General features: G+C 40.2%; 1 protein-coding gene across 5 annotated transcripts in view; it reads left to right on the top strand.

Annotated features, from left to right (window-relative positions):
• LOC131234292 (uncharacterized) overlaps positions 1 to 13,775 on the top strand; it is a 56,518-nt gene extending 42,743 nt beyond the window's left edge. For all 5 annotated transcript variants that reach the window (XM_058231056.1, XM_058231057.1, XM_058231055.1 and 2 more), the window contains 3 exons: positions 3,418 to 3,468; positions 7,505 to 7,609; positions 13,439 to 13,775. In XM_058231056.1, coding sequence (XP_058087039.1) covers positions 3,418 to 3,468; positions 7,505 to 7,609; positions 13,439 to 13,576 — 294 coding nt within the window. In that variant the 3' untranslated portion in view covers positions 13,577 to 13,775. The remainder of the gene's footprint in view (positions 1 to 3,417; positions 3,469 to 7,504; positions 7,610 to 13,438) is intronic.
• The last annotated feature ends 3,021 nt before the right edge of the window (positions 13,776 to 16,796 follow it).

The following is a 16,796-nucleotide window of genomic DNA, read 5'->3' as shown; positions in this document are numbered from 1 at the left end:
CCTGCTTCATACTTTGTGTAACTATAGACCAACTCTACATATTTTGCGCCATGACATATACACTTTGGGGCCCACCTGATGAACACCCTGCATGTCACGGACACGTGATACATTGGCATGTGTGGGGAGAGTCTCTTTTGAGATCCTACTCTTGCGAGTTTAGAAGCGTTTTCTGCTTAAGATTGGTTTCAATTAATCATCATCTGGATGCTTGGCCGGGGAATTCTTCCTGACATGAGATTTGCTAAGTCTACACGTGTGTACACTAATGCTAATGCACGTCACCATGTGCTAGCGTGGCTGACAGGTGCAGTGTCCAAGCCATCCATAAGGTGGTCCTGACCATGTCTATGTTCTCTGCCAAACATAAATCTAGTTTATTTAGCAGGTGGGCCGCACTGTTAGAAACATTTGGACATTTAAAAATTGATCTAAGCCATTAATTATTATTTTTTGTAAACTGTGGCTCATCTGACGATTGGATCAGCCTAATTCTTGGGCGAAAAGCATATAAATAGTGGTACGCCTCTAATGAATGGATTAGATCTTGTTACATTGTTCCGGGTTGGCACGTGGTGGTGTGTGCATTAACATTATTGTACACGTATGGGCTTAGCAAAGCTCTCCTGACACCATTGTTCTTTTTGTACTGCAATACTCTCCAGTGAGCTTCTCTGTAATGTACTATTGTTATCTAAATATTTTCTAAATTAATACTACATATTAGTAAGATATTTGCTTATTCCATTCTTTCATGTTGTCAAAGGATAACACTCCACAGTAAAGCTCTTCAGATATGATTGTTGAATTGCATTTTTTTTTCTCTATCATATCATGTATCTGTTTTTGTTATAGTTTGCACTTTTATTTTATTGTTTGTATTTATGCATTTAAACATAGATATTTTTTTTAAAAATCATATCATGTCTGGACTTGTTTATGCACTTTGATCTGACTGTTTGTGTTATGTCCACTCAAAGCCTAGATTTACTTTCAACTTCATCCCAATATAACGGTTGCCCATGAACACCAATATAGAAAAAAGAAGATGATAGGTTTTTCTTTTCTTTCTTTCCTTTTTTCTTTCAAAGAACTAGTGCCTTTATTAGCTAGATCAGACTGTTAATTTGATTAGGGTGTGAAATGAGACCAAGAAGGGCAAAAATGTTCATCACTCAATGGACTATTGATAGTAGAGAATCCAATTGCATCAATTTTCATGAGTGTTACTGTTTTAGATGTACTGAAAAACACATTTATGCAGAACTTGCTGATGATGGTACTAATTTGAGTCCATTACATAAATCTCTATTGGATGTTTGATGGAACAGTATAATACAAATTCAAGTCCATAGAATTACTTTCAAATTCAACTTCCCAATATAATGGTTGCCCATGAACACTTATGAAAAAATAATACTAGAAGTTTTTTATCCCCCTGAAGTAGTGGCACTGGATATTGCAAGCTCAATGTTGATGGAGCATTCTGGGGAAACCTGGGCATAAACGGTGGCGGTGTAGTCAGGGATAATTAGGGAAATATGTGTTTTTCTTATGCTCACTTCTACGGGCATGGTAGCAATCTAGAAGCTGAAATCAGAGCTTTGTTAGATGGCTTCTGTTGCTTCGAATTGATGAATTTTCAGAATCTTGTTATGGTGAGTAATTCATTCCCTTCTAGTTAAAATTTGTTCTTTCTGGCACCCTTGGTCAGTGTGGTCTTATCTGACAGAGGTCAGAAGACTTTTAAGTAATCTAATTGCACGGTTTCTCATATTCACTGGAAAAAGTAATCAGGTTGTGAATAGATTAGTGAATCATGGAGACGCTGCCAAATACAGTGTATCTTCCAGCTTGACTCACTCTCTTCCAAGTTCCAACTTCTATTAGAATGATGTTCAATGACAACCTGAGTCTTCACCACTCGAGATTTAAAAAAAAAAACTTATGGATGGTCTTTTCTTTATTTTAGTAACTTTTGGTCATGTATGTCGAGAGTTGTGTTTTTGATAGAGGGGTAAGGTTTGCTCCTCCCTCTTTGCTATTTAACTGTTTGTCTATTTACAGATAAATAATTGGAGGCAGTGTCCACTTCTTTGAGAGACAAAAAAAAAAAAAAAAGAGCGAAAAGTGTCATCAGAGCCAGCCTGGGAGTAGCCCAAATAAGATATGGACTGATGGAGAGCAGATTGAGATGGAATGGTCATTTGCAACAAAGACCAAATACGGCTCCAATAAGGAGGGGAACATTGATTTGGGTTGAGGGGCTTGAAAAGAGGATAAGAGGAAGGGCTAAATGGACTTCAATTGAGGTGGTTAGAAGGCAATGAAAGCTTGTTCACTTGATAGGGATAGAGCCTTTGGTAGGAATATTGGCAAAATAGTATTCGTAAATCCCACCCCAAATAGCTGGGACAAGGTTATGATGATGATCATATGTGTATGTATGCACACTGGTAAACACATGCATATACGATATACATTGTAGTTAGTGTATTTTTCTTGAGTGACAACCTTTGTCACTATCAATCTCCATATACTGCTTACTATGAAAACTGTGACCACCAACAACCTGAAATGGTCACATCATGAGTGTTTGACTAGTGTCGAAAGTCAAAACCAATCTCTTCTAGGTAAGGGCATGGCTAGACAATCTTCACAAAATAGGCCAGGAGCTAGAGAGATTTTTGTTTTTATCAATTCAAGAGATAGTACCAGATTAAATCAGGAATATATCTGTCATTAGAGTTTTTTTTGTGCTCCGCTTGCATCCATATGTGCACGGAGACAAGAATGATAGCATGTGTGCTGATAGAAGAGGAATGAATAACCGGGCCATTTAAGCATCCAAGATCCCCTAAGGCAGCCTTTTGACAGGATGGTAAAAGGTCGTTGCATCTTTGTCCTTCTACTTGGAAGATCCTATCCATTCCATTTTTAGCCTACAAATAGGCGGTTAAGGAGAAAAAGAAGAATAAGAAGAAGAAGAAGAAGCAATTGCCCTCATAAAATGGAAAATAGGCGGAAAGGTGGAAGGGCTAGGATCTTCCAATCTAGGAAAATTTGGGGACATCTACCATCCGCAGTCGGGCCCGCCACATCCATGGTCTGGTTCAGCAAACCTTGGGCCTACATAACATATACAGTATTGTGCGCCACAGTGACCTGTATGTTTGCTGATGCACAACACCCTACAATTCCTTACCTACATATCTATTTTGTTGTTTACATGCTCATTTTTTGTTCCTACAGACTACAAGTAATCTGCAAATATGTCTAGAATACTGCATTCTAGATAATTATCTACACGACAGTGTTGCAAATTTGAAAGATTTGCTTAGTAGGTTTTAATAAATTGCTATAGTACATGAATAAATGTACTGTATTAATGTTTCTGTTTTCTTTGTTTATCTACAGTATCATGCAATGCAGAATATCCTCTATATGGCGAAGACAGAATTCAGTAAGGTAGCATTTTTCATTACGAATGTATCACTTTAGTTGCCATACATATGTTGTGAGAAACAAGTCAAAACTTCATCCGTTGCAGTGTACTGTCTGGTTATAATACTCTGAAAATCAAGGAACCTTGAGTTGCAATATATGATTCTACATCAAGATCATGGATCCTATAACATAACACCCTCACAGTATATTTTTGCAGTCACCAATGTGGCCCATAGCACGATATTCTGCCTTCGCACTTCACCTTGCTACCACAATCTGCTTCTTATTCCACGTTATAAGGTTCCCTCCAACAAAGGTACAGTACCCAGAGGTGAAACATCTGTCTGTCTTGGATCTTGCCCAGTCTGCATCGGAATAGGCTTTGATCATGAGATGTCAATTATTTTTGAAAATAAGGCCATGCCCAGGAGCACCCTCTAAGTAATGCAAGATCCTTAGTATGGACTCCCAGTAAGTTGTACGAGGCTGGTGCATGAATCGGCTAACAATTCCAAATGCAAAAGAGATGTCTGGATGGGTGACCGTTAAGGTGTATAAGTTTTCCCTTACTGGCCCATCTAGCTTCACGTTGGGATGTATAGGAGTATCACAGGGCCTACACCCTAACAGGCCCGTCTCATCTAGTAGATCCCGAGTATATTTGTGTTGAGATAGCATGGTGCAAGATGATGATCGTGCTACTTCAATTCCAAGAAAGTACTTGAGGGGGCCGATGTCTTTCGTTTGAAATTGCTTTTGAATGTGTCTCTTGACGTTCACAATTTTAGCATTATCACTACGAGAGATGATATTCACCACGCCCTTGGGACTATGCTTAACAAACATTGAGTGATTTACTTGGCATTGATGAAATCCAAAGTCCAACAATGTGCTAAAATTTTCAAACGGTGCACATGGTGGATTGCTTTAGACCATAAATGGATTTCCTCAACTCGCAGACCTTCCCAGTCTTCCCCTGAGCAACAAAACCTAGAGCAACCTCTCTTCCCCTTATTGGCACATCTAGCTTCACGTTGGGATGTATAGGAGTATCACAGGGCCTACACCCTAACAGGCCCGTCTCATCTAGTGATAAAGTCCCTCAATATACATTGATACACCACACTCTGATAGCTTAAGCTTTTAGAGTAAATGGTTGTTTGACATGGTATCAGAGTGGAAGGTCCTATGTTTGAATCTCGAGAGCAGCAAATATGCTCGTTAATATATTATTCTCCCATGGGGGGTCAGGAAAATCAGGTCCGGCCCAGGGATCGGGAAATTAAGCCCGGCCTATTTATGGTGTGAGTGTCCCTCCACCTTCGTCAATATGTTCCCGTGCGGAGTTCCCACCTCGCACGTGCGGGGGGGTGTTAAAGTGATAAAGTCCCTCAATATACATTGATACACCACACTCTGATAGCTTAAGCTTTTAGAGTTGCTCCATGTGCACTTCTTCAAATAGGTCGTCATTGAGGGAATTGTTCTCGACAGTGAGTTGATATAGAGGCCACGACTTGTTTGCTGCAATGGGTATCAAAACTTGAATCGAATTGAGTTTGGCAACATGAGAGAACATTTCTTCATAATCCACACTAATAGTTTCTGTATACCCTTTTGCAACAAGGCACGCTTTAAGGCACTCGACTGAACCATGAAGCTCATATTTGATGGTGTAGACCTGCCTACATTTGACGGTTCACTTGCCAAGGGGAAGAGTGATTAATTGTCAGGTTCCCGTGCGATGCACGACAAAAAGTTCCTCCTCCATAGCAGGCTACCATCTAGGATGGGTAATTGCATCTTGGAATGAATTGGGGACCACATCATGTGATCAGGCAATGGTGAAATTGTGAAAAGAAGGATCAGACGATTGTAAGAAACAAAATTGGAGATGGGGTGCAGGGTGCATGAACGAATACCTTTACGAAAGGCAATAGGAAGATCCAAATTCAAATCCGGAATGTCAGATGTAGTTGTAGGGACCCCTAATAGCGGTGAAGGCGAGGGGCTAGAGTGCGGTGTCAAACTATCTGTACCAAGAGAGGGTGTAGGAGGCGACACAATTGGTTGAGGATGAGGTAAGATACTATCTGGGGTAGAGGATGGCAACTTGGGATAAAATGGGACATCCTAAAAAAAATGAGACATCTGCACTGACAAATTCACGATTTTTGGTAGGGTCCATGCAACGATATACCCCAGGAAGATACTTTTGATAGCTCGAGAATCAAGCCTGTAAGTAGGAATACCTAATGTATGAACAAAAGAAACGCAACCAAATACATGAGGCAGTACAGAAAAAATGGTCAATACTGGAAAACAAAAGAGAGAAAAGAGTGGCCCCCAGTAGGACAGAAGAAGGCTATCTATTTATCAGGTATCAAGCAGTGAGCATTGCATAACTCTAGAGACGTTTGGGAACGTTCATGTGAGTTAAGAGAGAGCATGCTACCTCCAAAAGACGGTGATTCTTCTGTTTGGCCACCCCATTCTGTTGGGATGTGTAGGCACACGAGGTTTGGTGCGTAATTCCACAAGAGGAGAGGGAAGATGTGAAAGTCAAAGACAAGTATTGAACATCATTATCAGATTTAAAACGCCATGTCCTTTTGAAACTGATTTTTAATTTTCATGCGAAATGATTTAAAATGATAACCACGAAAAAACTTTTGATCAATCATACAACATATAAATCCAAGTCATCTGAGAGAAATCATCAATAAATGTAACAAAACACTAGAATTTATGTAAATTAGACAGCCGAAGGGACCCCAATTATCTAAATGTATCAATTAAAATGGAGATGAAATGTGGTTTAACTTGAAACAAGATAAAGAGGGAACCAATTTATGGATAGAGTCTATGGAGGGATGACCCAATCGAGCATGCCAAAGCATGAGAGGGGATGATCTAGTGGAAAGGAGAAATGAGTCTACTCTACCTGGGTAAAGATAGTAGAGTCCACGCTGCTCACGCCCCCTACCAATCGTTGCCTTGGTTTGGAGGTCTTGCAATACACAATGAAATGGAAAGAAGGTGATTGAGTAGTTCAAAGACTTGGTAAGCTTGCTTACAGATAAAAGATTCATTGGAAATTTAGGCACAAACAAGACATAATCTAACTCAAGGTTTGGACTAGGCGAAGCAATTCCTTTGCCAAGGACAAAAAAAAGAAAAGAAAGAGAGATCCATTGACTAAGGAGACTGCCAAACAAGAGATTGTGCAGTCAAGAGACCCTGGTGGGCCACAATATGGGGAATAAGCTGGTAGGGGACGCCCACCCTTATTCTCATTGGGTCCACCTGAGTTGCAGAACCCCCAGAAAAAAGAAGCAAATCAAGGGTTGGCATTTGCTATCAAAGTGTCAACTGTTTTGTGGCCCACATGAGTTTCTGTTTTGGCTTATTTTTTAGCCCTCGGTGTGACTGAAAACGATACATCCAATGGACGGATTGGATGTCATGAAAAAATAAATAAAAATCGCATGAACCCCACTTCTGCCAAGTACCAACATAGCTTATGGTGGTACCAGTACCACCAGAGAGTACCCCTGTTAGAAAACTGTGCACTTGTAGTTGTAGTAGACTAGCAGCTGAAGATAAATGTTTCCACCACAACTGCTGAGCTAGATACTTTTCCCGCCGTTCATCACCTCATCTCCTGTCTTGAACTTCGTGTTTCTGCGAGATCAGGCCATCCATCAGATAGGCCTTGCTGTTTATGTGCAGTCATCAAGTAGGGCCACACGTACAAGGAAATGATGATTAGGAAATGGGACCAATGATCCACGTCAATGTGCATGTGTGCCTTGCTTGATGAGCGGACTGGTCTGATTGTCGGGCCACACCACATTCACAGTGGGGCTAGCCTGATGCAAGCCTCAACTTTATGTACACATGCCACATGGAAAGTACAGGATTTCAAATCTTCAGCAAGATTTCCTACCAATAAGAGATGCAAGGTTTTCTCTGTGGCTGTAGTTAGTTTCATTTCTGCCATGAATTTCTGGTACTAAATCCATATCTTGCTCTAACTGTTTTCAATCAATTGCAGCTTTCAGAAGAGCCAGAATGGGAGTTCATAAGAGAAAAGCAGAGTCAAATTGCTTTTTTATTCGGCATTGATGATCACTGGGGTCCGTTGACAATGTTTGAGGAGGTGATGCTAGGTTCTATCATTTCCCGTATATCAACAAAACCATGAATCTGAAAAAATAAATAAAGAAAGAGAGAAACAATGTCGAGGTTCTTGCCATGGTGCTGGAAGCTTGCAACTGGGAATCGAAACTTGATTTCAGAGGGTGGGTACTAGAACTGTTAACTCATTTTCATTCTGTCAGAATATATACGTGGTTCAGAGCTTCGACCTTCATGTTGACCACCGAAATCGAGTTAATTTGGTTTCAGCCAAGTTTTGATTCCATTTTTCAAGCCAAGGATCGGAAACCCATGATGTGAACTTGAGGATTTGGAAAACCATTACTAAAGTCTTGACTGGTGAAATATTGAAATGCTATGGTCTGTTGGTCATTGGCTCTGATTGCTAAATACTCCCATCCCTTGCTGCTTTTTAAAGGCCCTGTTTGGGATCAGGGAAATGAGAATATGAATTTGGTAAATCCATGAACTTTTTAAGTTCTAGGATTTGGATTTGACAATCCAAACTCCAAAGTCCATACAATTTTTATTGCTTTTTAAGAAAGTCACTCATTTTGTGGATATGCAAAGTCTTCAGCTTTTTTGTGGGGGATTTGGATTTGCTCCAAATCCATCATTTTATGGAGGTATGGATTTGAGAAATCCATGGATCTGGAAAATCCCCAATAAAAAAACAAACAGGGGAAATTTGAAATCCATGGACTTCACAAATCCTTGCCCCAAATCCCTTACCCCAAACAGGCCCTGAAGGACTGATAAAAGTTGTACTATTATATAACTGTAAGCAGTGTTCGAAGTATCGGTGTCGCTACAAGTTTCGTTGGCTGGGGATATGGAAACAATATCGATATTGCCAATCATCGACAATGTGGGAAAACATTTGGGAAACATGGGTAAAACAGTGGAATTTTTCAGTGAAACTTTAGGAGATGCTAAAATACACATTTAAGTATTTAGGAATTAAAAAATTGCAAAAAGAATGCATACATAATAAGTTTTCATTTAACGAGGGCCTAAAAGCATGTGTTGTTGTAAGAAACTAGTCCAACCATCCCATCCATCCCATCTATCCATCCAAACATCCATCGACACGTGGAATTTACACAGTTGAAATTATTGGCGCTACCAATGCAAGAGACACCTGAAATTTACACAGCAAAAATATTAGCAATACATTGGCAATAGTTAGCGATACATTGCCAATACCTACAAATTTTTAGACTACCAATGTTATCGGTATAGCTACCAGTGTTATCGTTATCACTAGGCTGGAGATGCGGATAATATTGGGGATACTCTAAACAATGGCTGAAATCAGAAATGACGATGTGTTTACCAGTTAGAGTGGGTGCAAATAGTGTTCCCATTTTGGGGATAGGAAAAGTTAGGAAAATAGACAAGCAAAGCGGAATATCACATCTATTCATTTCAAGTTCAAGTAATATGGTGAGAAGTGACCAACCAGAAATCAGAATCCCGTTGTTATTCTGCTGCATTTATTCTATAATTTTTTTTTAAGAACTATTGGGTCTTGATGCATGAGGACATGTATAGTGTCCTATTGCACACAATGCAGATGCGCCCTTTGTTTGGTGATCCGGACTGTTGATCTGCTATGCCGTTATCTGGATAGGCGAGCCTCAAACAATCATCCATACTGGATGGTTATCCAATCTATGCAATTTTCCTTAGATTATCTGTATGTTTTCTTAATTGCCTGTTTTGATGCAACTTCAGAAAGGAGTTCTCCACAAAAGGGGTTTTCCTGGAACTTCAGTATTGACTTTGTCAGTCAACTCGCTAGAACCAATCCAATTACTTTTTGGGTGAGTGGGTGATGCAGGACAACTAACCACTTGCTCTAAAAGTTCAAACTGATAGAGTGTGGCAAATCAATCCCTTTCATCTCATAACCTAGGTCCCAAATCCCATGTGTTAGGTCTAGTGTTCGAAATATCGATACTATCGGCAGATATTATCGGTATCGGGCCCTAGCGAGACGAAACTCCTCCGATAGCCCCCGGAAGATACCGAAAATCCAAAACTTCAGATATCGGCCGATATTATCGTCGATATCGCACTTGGGAGAGCATCATTATCTGAAAAAAATGAAAAAAAAAAAGAATAAAGAAAAAAGAAAAACTTTCAATGGTAGATTTCGGTACCTGTAAAGAAGATCGTCCTGATCGGAAGCTGCGTTTGATGGGCCATTCGAATCCAAGTCTCTGATTTGGAGAGATTTGGGCGCGAAATCGAGAGAAATCCTCTAAATCCCGACATTTGGGAGAGATTTTAGGGTTCCGGCATTCCGGAACCCTCTCTGCTTCGAAAAAAAGGGCCTCGAGCCCTTATTTACAGGAAGCGGATGGGCTGGTGTACTGCACACCACCGACCTGAATGGTGTGTTGATGTCACCAAGTTTTGTGGGTCCCATCGTAAGTTATATGTTATGTCCAAACCGTTCGTCCATTTTACGAGCTCGTATTAACTCTTTACCCAAAAAATAAGACAGATCCAAAGATCATGTGGACCACACTGAAAATAGTTGTGGGACATTAAACGTCTACCATTAAAACCCTTTTAGGGTCACAAAAGTTTTAGATCGATATGGATTTTTTTTTCCTCTTCATCAAGGTCTTTGTGACCTCGTGAAAAGATTGGATGGAAAATAAACGTCATGGTGGGCCCTACGAATGTTATAATGGTGAGAATCATTGCCTTCACTGCTATTTGTGGTGTGGTCCACCTGAGATTTGGATATGACTCATTTTCGAGCTCATGATCTAAAATGATCTCTCCAAATGGATGAACGGTGTGGATATAATAAATACATTATTTTGGGGCCAATGTAACTTTGATCTCCTTTGAACTGTTTGTACAACTCAACTCGAGGATCCTCAGCGCCATCTTTATGGACGGAAACGGATTGGCTACTCCCCCTGCCACTGGGGGCCCCATCTTGATGTATGTGTTTCATCCATTCCGTCCATCTATTTTTCTAGATCAATGAATGTTGTTACACAGAAAATGAGGTATATCCCAGTCTCAAGTGGACCACATTACAGGAAACAGTTTTGAATGAACTTCGACTATTAAAATTTTTTTGGGGACCATAAAAGTATTGGATCAAGTTGATCTTTGTTTTTGCCCTTCATCTGGGTCTTTATGACCTAATCAACAGATTGGATGTCAAATAAAAAGTACAGTCGGCCTTAGGAGGATTTAAATGATGGATATCCAATCGCTATTGTTTTCGTGTGGTGTGGTCCACCTGAGATTTATATCCCTCTCATTTTTGGGGTTAAGACCTAAAATGATATTTAAAAATGGATGAACGGAATGGATGAAACACATACATCATGGTGGGGCCCACAGAGCACCGACCACCAGGGGAGTAGCCAATCCGTTTCCTTCACGGACGCGGATTTCCTGCGAAAGTCTCTGCAGGAAGTTCCTGCGCTGGAAACTTAGGTGTGCCCCACCATCGAAAACTTCCTAAGGTCCATTGTGACCATCCAACCCATTGATAAGTTCACACATACTTGGATGAAAGGAAAACACAAATATTAGATTGATCGAGAAAATTTTTTGGCCCACAATTTTTAATGGTCAATAACTACTAGTTTGTGTGGAGTAGAACACATCTACCTGAAATTTGTAATGTCTCATTTTTTAGGCCAACCCTTAAAATAAGGTTGCAAAACCAATGGACGATGTAGATATGTCGTGCATGCATCAAGGTGGGCCTTATTGTTTTCGACGGTAGCATCAATTCCAACTATTTTCACTTGCGTGGTCCACATAAGTTTGAATGAAGGGAAAAAACAATTATCAGCTTGATCCAAAACTTTTGTGGTCACTAATGGTCAATCACCATTGTTTCTTATGGTATGGTCCCCCTGATTATTGGATCTGCTTCATTTTTTGGATGTTGTCCTAAAATGACATGGAAAAATGGATGGACGGGGTGGATATTGAATACACACATCATTGATAGGTATGTTTTCTAATTTCTAATGTATCTTTTGCTTTTAAATGCATTGGTTATGTTTTCATACACATCTTTATACAATTATAAATGTTATGCATCATATTTGAATATATTTACCTTAGTTTAATCAGATAACGCATAACTTAGGACCTTATACAAGGGAAATTTATTATGTGCACTTCTTTCTTGAGATTTTATGATATAAAAGTGTGTATTAAGGTCTTTTAAAATAATTCCTGAAGTTTCATTAAAAAAAATCAACTGTTTTGCCAATGTTTCCCCATGTTTCCCAAAAAGTGCGATAAATTACGCGATACAAACGATATATCCCGTGCGATAACCGATACGTATCTGTATCCCAAGGTTGTGATACATTGCGCGATACCGATATTTCGAACATTGGTTAGGTCATCAGCCAAACCCCCACCGTGGGCCCCACATCATGTGGGTTCCACCTCCCATGAGCCACCCACCTCACACGGGCTACCCACCCTGAGTGTGCCCCTGAATCCCACAGGCCACCCCACTCGAGCCTGGTGTGAAAATGCCCCTGCATTAGTGGGCTTTTTAGCACATTTTGGTGAGTAGGGGATTAGATAGGGTTTGGGAGAGTGCATCCAAACACACTACACGAACTAGGATTTGGCTCAAAACAGCATTTAGGCGTCAACCGCCCCTTTTGAGGGTGCGTCCAAAACAGGCCCTAAAGGTACATGATTTTTCCATCTGCGAAAATTTGGGCCCACCAGGTTGACCACCTGGATTGCCAAACCATGTGTTCCAGTTTTTTGGACTGGGTGCTTTGGGACTCTGCTTGTTGCAACTCATCAGACCCTATAATTCCTCTTAAGCCTTAATCCTTCATTTATAGAAGCACATTATTATGATTTTCTTACAAAAATTTATTAATGATGTTATTAACCTGTTCTGATAATAAATAAAAAAAAGTAGTTACCAAACTGTGAATTATCAAGAGGCAAGCATGGTTATAGTTTCTCTTTTGTATATACTCTCATGCAGCTTTCAACATCAATGTTATTCACTTTCACTCTTTCATCCGCAGTTGGTTTCTCAGCGTTAATGAAAACTATTTGGATTTGTCAAGCACAAGAAAAGATTCTCATTTCTTCTATTTCATTGAAAAAGGCAGACATGACTGGCACGAGCCCCTTGCAAGGAATTCATTGTTCATACGTGCACAACTACCCCCTTTTTTTTTCTTTTTTTCTCTTTTTTCTTTTTTTATATTGAGAATAGTATCTGTGGCTACTGCTGTTTTCCCGAATGTGAATCTAAGCTGCTCATCAAGTGGCCCACAGCATACATGCCCTTACCCAAAAAGTTAGGACTCCTCCGGTCAGCCACGCATGTATGGAATGTGGACTGTGGTCAATGTATTTTACCCATTTCTTCAATTCACGGCTCATACGTCCCCAATGTAGAACACGGGATCCAAGCCGCTCAAGTGACCTCAATACACTTACCTATAAAGTTAGGACTGGTGGGCCACACATGTAGAAAATGTGGACTGTTGGTCAATCTTGTTTACCCATCGATTTCTTCAATACAATTTCGGTCACCTGATTACTCAGACTGGCCTGACGTTTGGGCAAGGTATCAACATGGTGGGGCTAGCCTGTTGAGCAGCTTGGATCTCACACATGTAACACATCTCCCATGGTTTCTGTTAGCTGGGCTTGTTGAATTAAATGAAAACATATTAAATTTCCATTTCATGTCCTTTACTCAAAAGCTAGTTTACTTGTTTTTTGTGTTTTCGTTTTGGTTTTCATTTATTCTGTGCATCATCTGATCAAGACTGCTTGTTTGTGGTTGCAGATATCGAAGCAGGCCCCAGATGTCGCTTTGTCAATAGAACAGGAGGGCCATACGCATGGGTTCAGTTGCACTGAGGCTGGCTCAGTGTGGGTGGCCTGCTTCTTAGTAAGCTTGATCAAGCGTCAGATTTCTTATTGAAGTGATACAGGTTAGACTCCAGTCTAATAAAATCAGTAATGTTATGTCTTGAGAAACGTACAAAAGCAGTTTCTAGAACAATATTTGAGGGAAATATGTGAACTTGATATGCATATGCAAGATCGATGCCATTCATTTGGTGGGCCCCACCGTGAATATGATCTTGGCTGAAAATAAAGTAGATCCTCTGATCAGGCCAGCCACATGTGCGTGTTGAATGCAGACTGCGAGCCGAGTCCATAGGAAACTCGAATATGAGGTGATTTGGCCAAGTCACAGTGAAACTCATCAAGTTGACCTGCTAACACGGTCAACTTGACTCAAATCACTATGAGTCGGGCTGATTTGGCTGAGTCACAATGAAATATGTTGAGTCGACCTGCTAACTCGGTTGACTTGACGCGACTCGCTCTGACTTGGGCCAAGTCACTCACCTTGTGATAGCTCTTTTTATTTGTGATCTAATGACCTCTTTCAAACAAGCAAGAGCACTTAACCAGCTAGCTATGCAATACCAAGTTTCTTTTTTTCTAATTTTATAATACTTATACAATGATATCTAAATTTATATATTATTACTAACTATCAAGTTGAATCAGGTCAAGTCTTCGAGGTAACCTGACCTGAACATCAAGTTGAGTCGAGCCGAGCCGAGTCGGGTTTTTAACCTATGTTTATTTTAACTGTCCTTTTTTTATTTTATTTTATCAAATCTGTGTCTCCAACCCAATGAGGCTGCAAACCTGACTTCCTTGCCGTGCCATGTTCACGGTGTGGCGCACCTGATGAACAGTCTGGGGTGTGTGTGTGTGTGTGTGTGTATTCGGTAATCAGGCTGTTGATGAGGACACCAAAACCTACTATTCCATCATTCTCACATCCCATGTTGCTTCTAAACAACGCTCATTGTTGCTAACCCATGAATAATCTATACAATCTTTCTACACATAAGACAAACTGCTAGCACAAAGGCTATGGCATACATAAGTGCAGCTCATCTTGCTAAGGTGCGCACACTACCATGACGGGCTCAGAAAGGAAGTCTGTGATCAGTCGGAAGGTAATTTGACCTTTTCCAACGTAAGGTGTTTCTGTAATTCATTTGTAATATTTATCTTAATGCACTTCCCATATGGTCATAGAAAATTAGGAATTAAGGGGTCATTTGGATGCCCAAAAAATCCTTAGTTATATAGGCTTTACTGGTAAAAAAAAATTTACAGATAGGTGTGGGTCCACTGTGCTGTGTGCAGTGCATCCAATCTGTCCATCAGGTGCGTCACATGGCCAAGCAGTTGGGATGGTATGCCCAGCATTAAAAAAACTTCTAGATTGTGTGCCGGACCATTGTGATGGGTGCTAGGACATCCAATCCAAGGAGCATGTGCATTCCTCAATGCTCTCTAGGGGCCAAGGACAAATAAAATAAAATCAAGTCCTTATGTGATTTGAAGATTTTTGAGTTGATTCAGTCACAAGTCAAGTTCATGGTTTGAACTACCACATTTAAGTTTTGAAGTTTTGATGTAGGACAATTAACCACTTGCTCTAAAAGCTCGAATGGTTAGAACATGGCGAATCAATCCTTTTATCTCATAACCTAGGCCCCACATCACATGGGTTAGGACCTCGTTCAAACCCCCCTTGTGGGCCCCAAATCACGTGGGTAACGCCTCACACGGGTGGAGCTGCCTCTCATAAGTCATCCGCTCCGAGTGTGTCCCTGCATCTCGCAGGCTACCCACTTGAGCCCGGTGTAAAAATGCCTTGGCATTAGGTTTCGAGGTATTTATACATGGTTGGTCGAGAATTTCTGCAGTAGGTATGGGTTGGGTCCACCAAGATGAGATTTTAACATGTTGGGTCCGACTCCCACCTTGGATACTACACTTGGAGATCCTGATCCATCAAACCTTTGGTCCTTTACTGGTTAGAATGTGGTCTGAGCTGTATTTCTCTACTACTGGACACATATTGGATGGTTAGGATTGTCTGTTGTGTGAGAACTTGGTGCATGGACCATCCAAAATTAGAAGATTATGTCAACGGATTTAGATGATTAAACCATGAGATGCCACTTGTTCAAACCGAAAACTTGGGCATACTGCAGAAACTCTCCTGAGACCTGCAAATAATACTTTCTGTGATCGTGTTTGACAGTAGTGCCTGTTTGGATGCACCCTCCAAAGGGATGTTTGAGTCGCCCTTTTGAACCAAATAGTGTCTTTTTCATGTCTTTTTTGATGCACTTTGCAAACCCTGTTTCCCCATCATGCAAGTCAAAATAGGCTCTAAAATGCCATTTGTTGCATCGAGTAAACCAAAAATGTAGGCTTGAAACTCCATCCTAAGGGCTTATTTATTTAGCCAATTACTAAGTATTGTAAAGAAAATGTCTTATCATTAAGATTTTATCACTACCAAATTAAACATTATAATCATATTTGTAATCATTACACTTTCATAACATTAATTTGAAAATTTCAAATCTGAACAGCAACCTTTGATAATTTAAATACGAGAATCAATGGTCAAATGCAAATGTTTTCAAGATACAAGTAATTTATAATCATTACACATTTTCTTTACATTACTTTGGTAATTAGTGAAACAAATAGGCAATAAAAGCATAATCACAAGAACCCAATGGGATTAGCTTTTGGCAAGTCGATGAAGATGTTGCTTTTGCACAAAAAGGCCTTTTGCATTTCCATTCAAATGGGCCCTTGCACTAAGGGCTCTTTTAACTTAATGACTTCTAAAAATCATCATTTCTATAAGACATTGTAATCAAAATATTTTAGGACTTCTGGCCTACCTGAAAGTGGATGGCCTGTTTCTGAGTCCATTTATGGTAATGGTGTGGCCACTTAATTAATGGTTTGGATCCCCCACGTAAGACATATTGCACACGTGTGGGCTGCTGGGATCTTGCCGACCCGTTTCTGCACAAATCCGGAAGTGGCCCCTTTTTTTTTTTTTTGGAACGCTCAAATCTGGAATTGGCTAACTTGGGGACTTGTTATTTGGAAATTGTCAGATAAGTGCAGACGTGAGTGGGCTGATTTTTGTCCATATAATAGGAAAAAGGGGGGAGGGGGGAAAGAATTTTACAGGAAAATTCCTTAGTTGGATTTTACCAAATAACGCCTTCACCAACGGTAATTAGTGAACAACGCTGATAGAATTTAAACTCCATTTTTCTTTTTTATTTAAATCA

Source organism: Magnolia sinica, chromosome 19 (assembly GCF_029962835.1).
Source record: "Magnolia sinica isolate HGM2019 chromosome 19, MsV1, whole genome shotgun sequence".
Lineage (NCBI taxonomy): Eukaryota > Viridiplantae > Streptophyta > Magnoliopsida > Magnoliales > Magnoliaceae > Magnolia > Magnolia sinica.
Note: the sequence above shows the minus strand (reverse complement) of the source record. Positions and strands in the feature narration are given on the sequence as shown.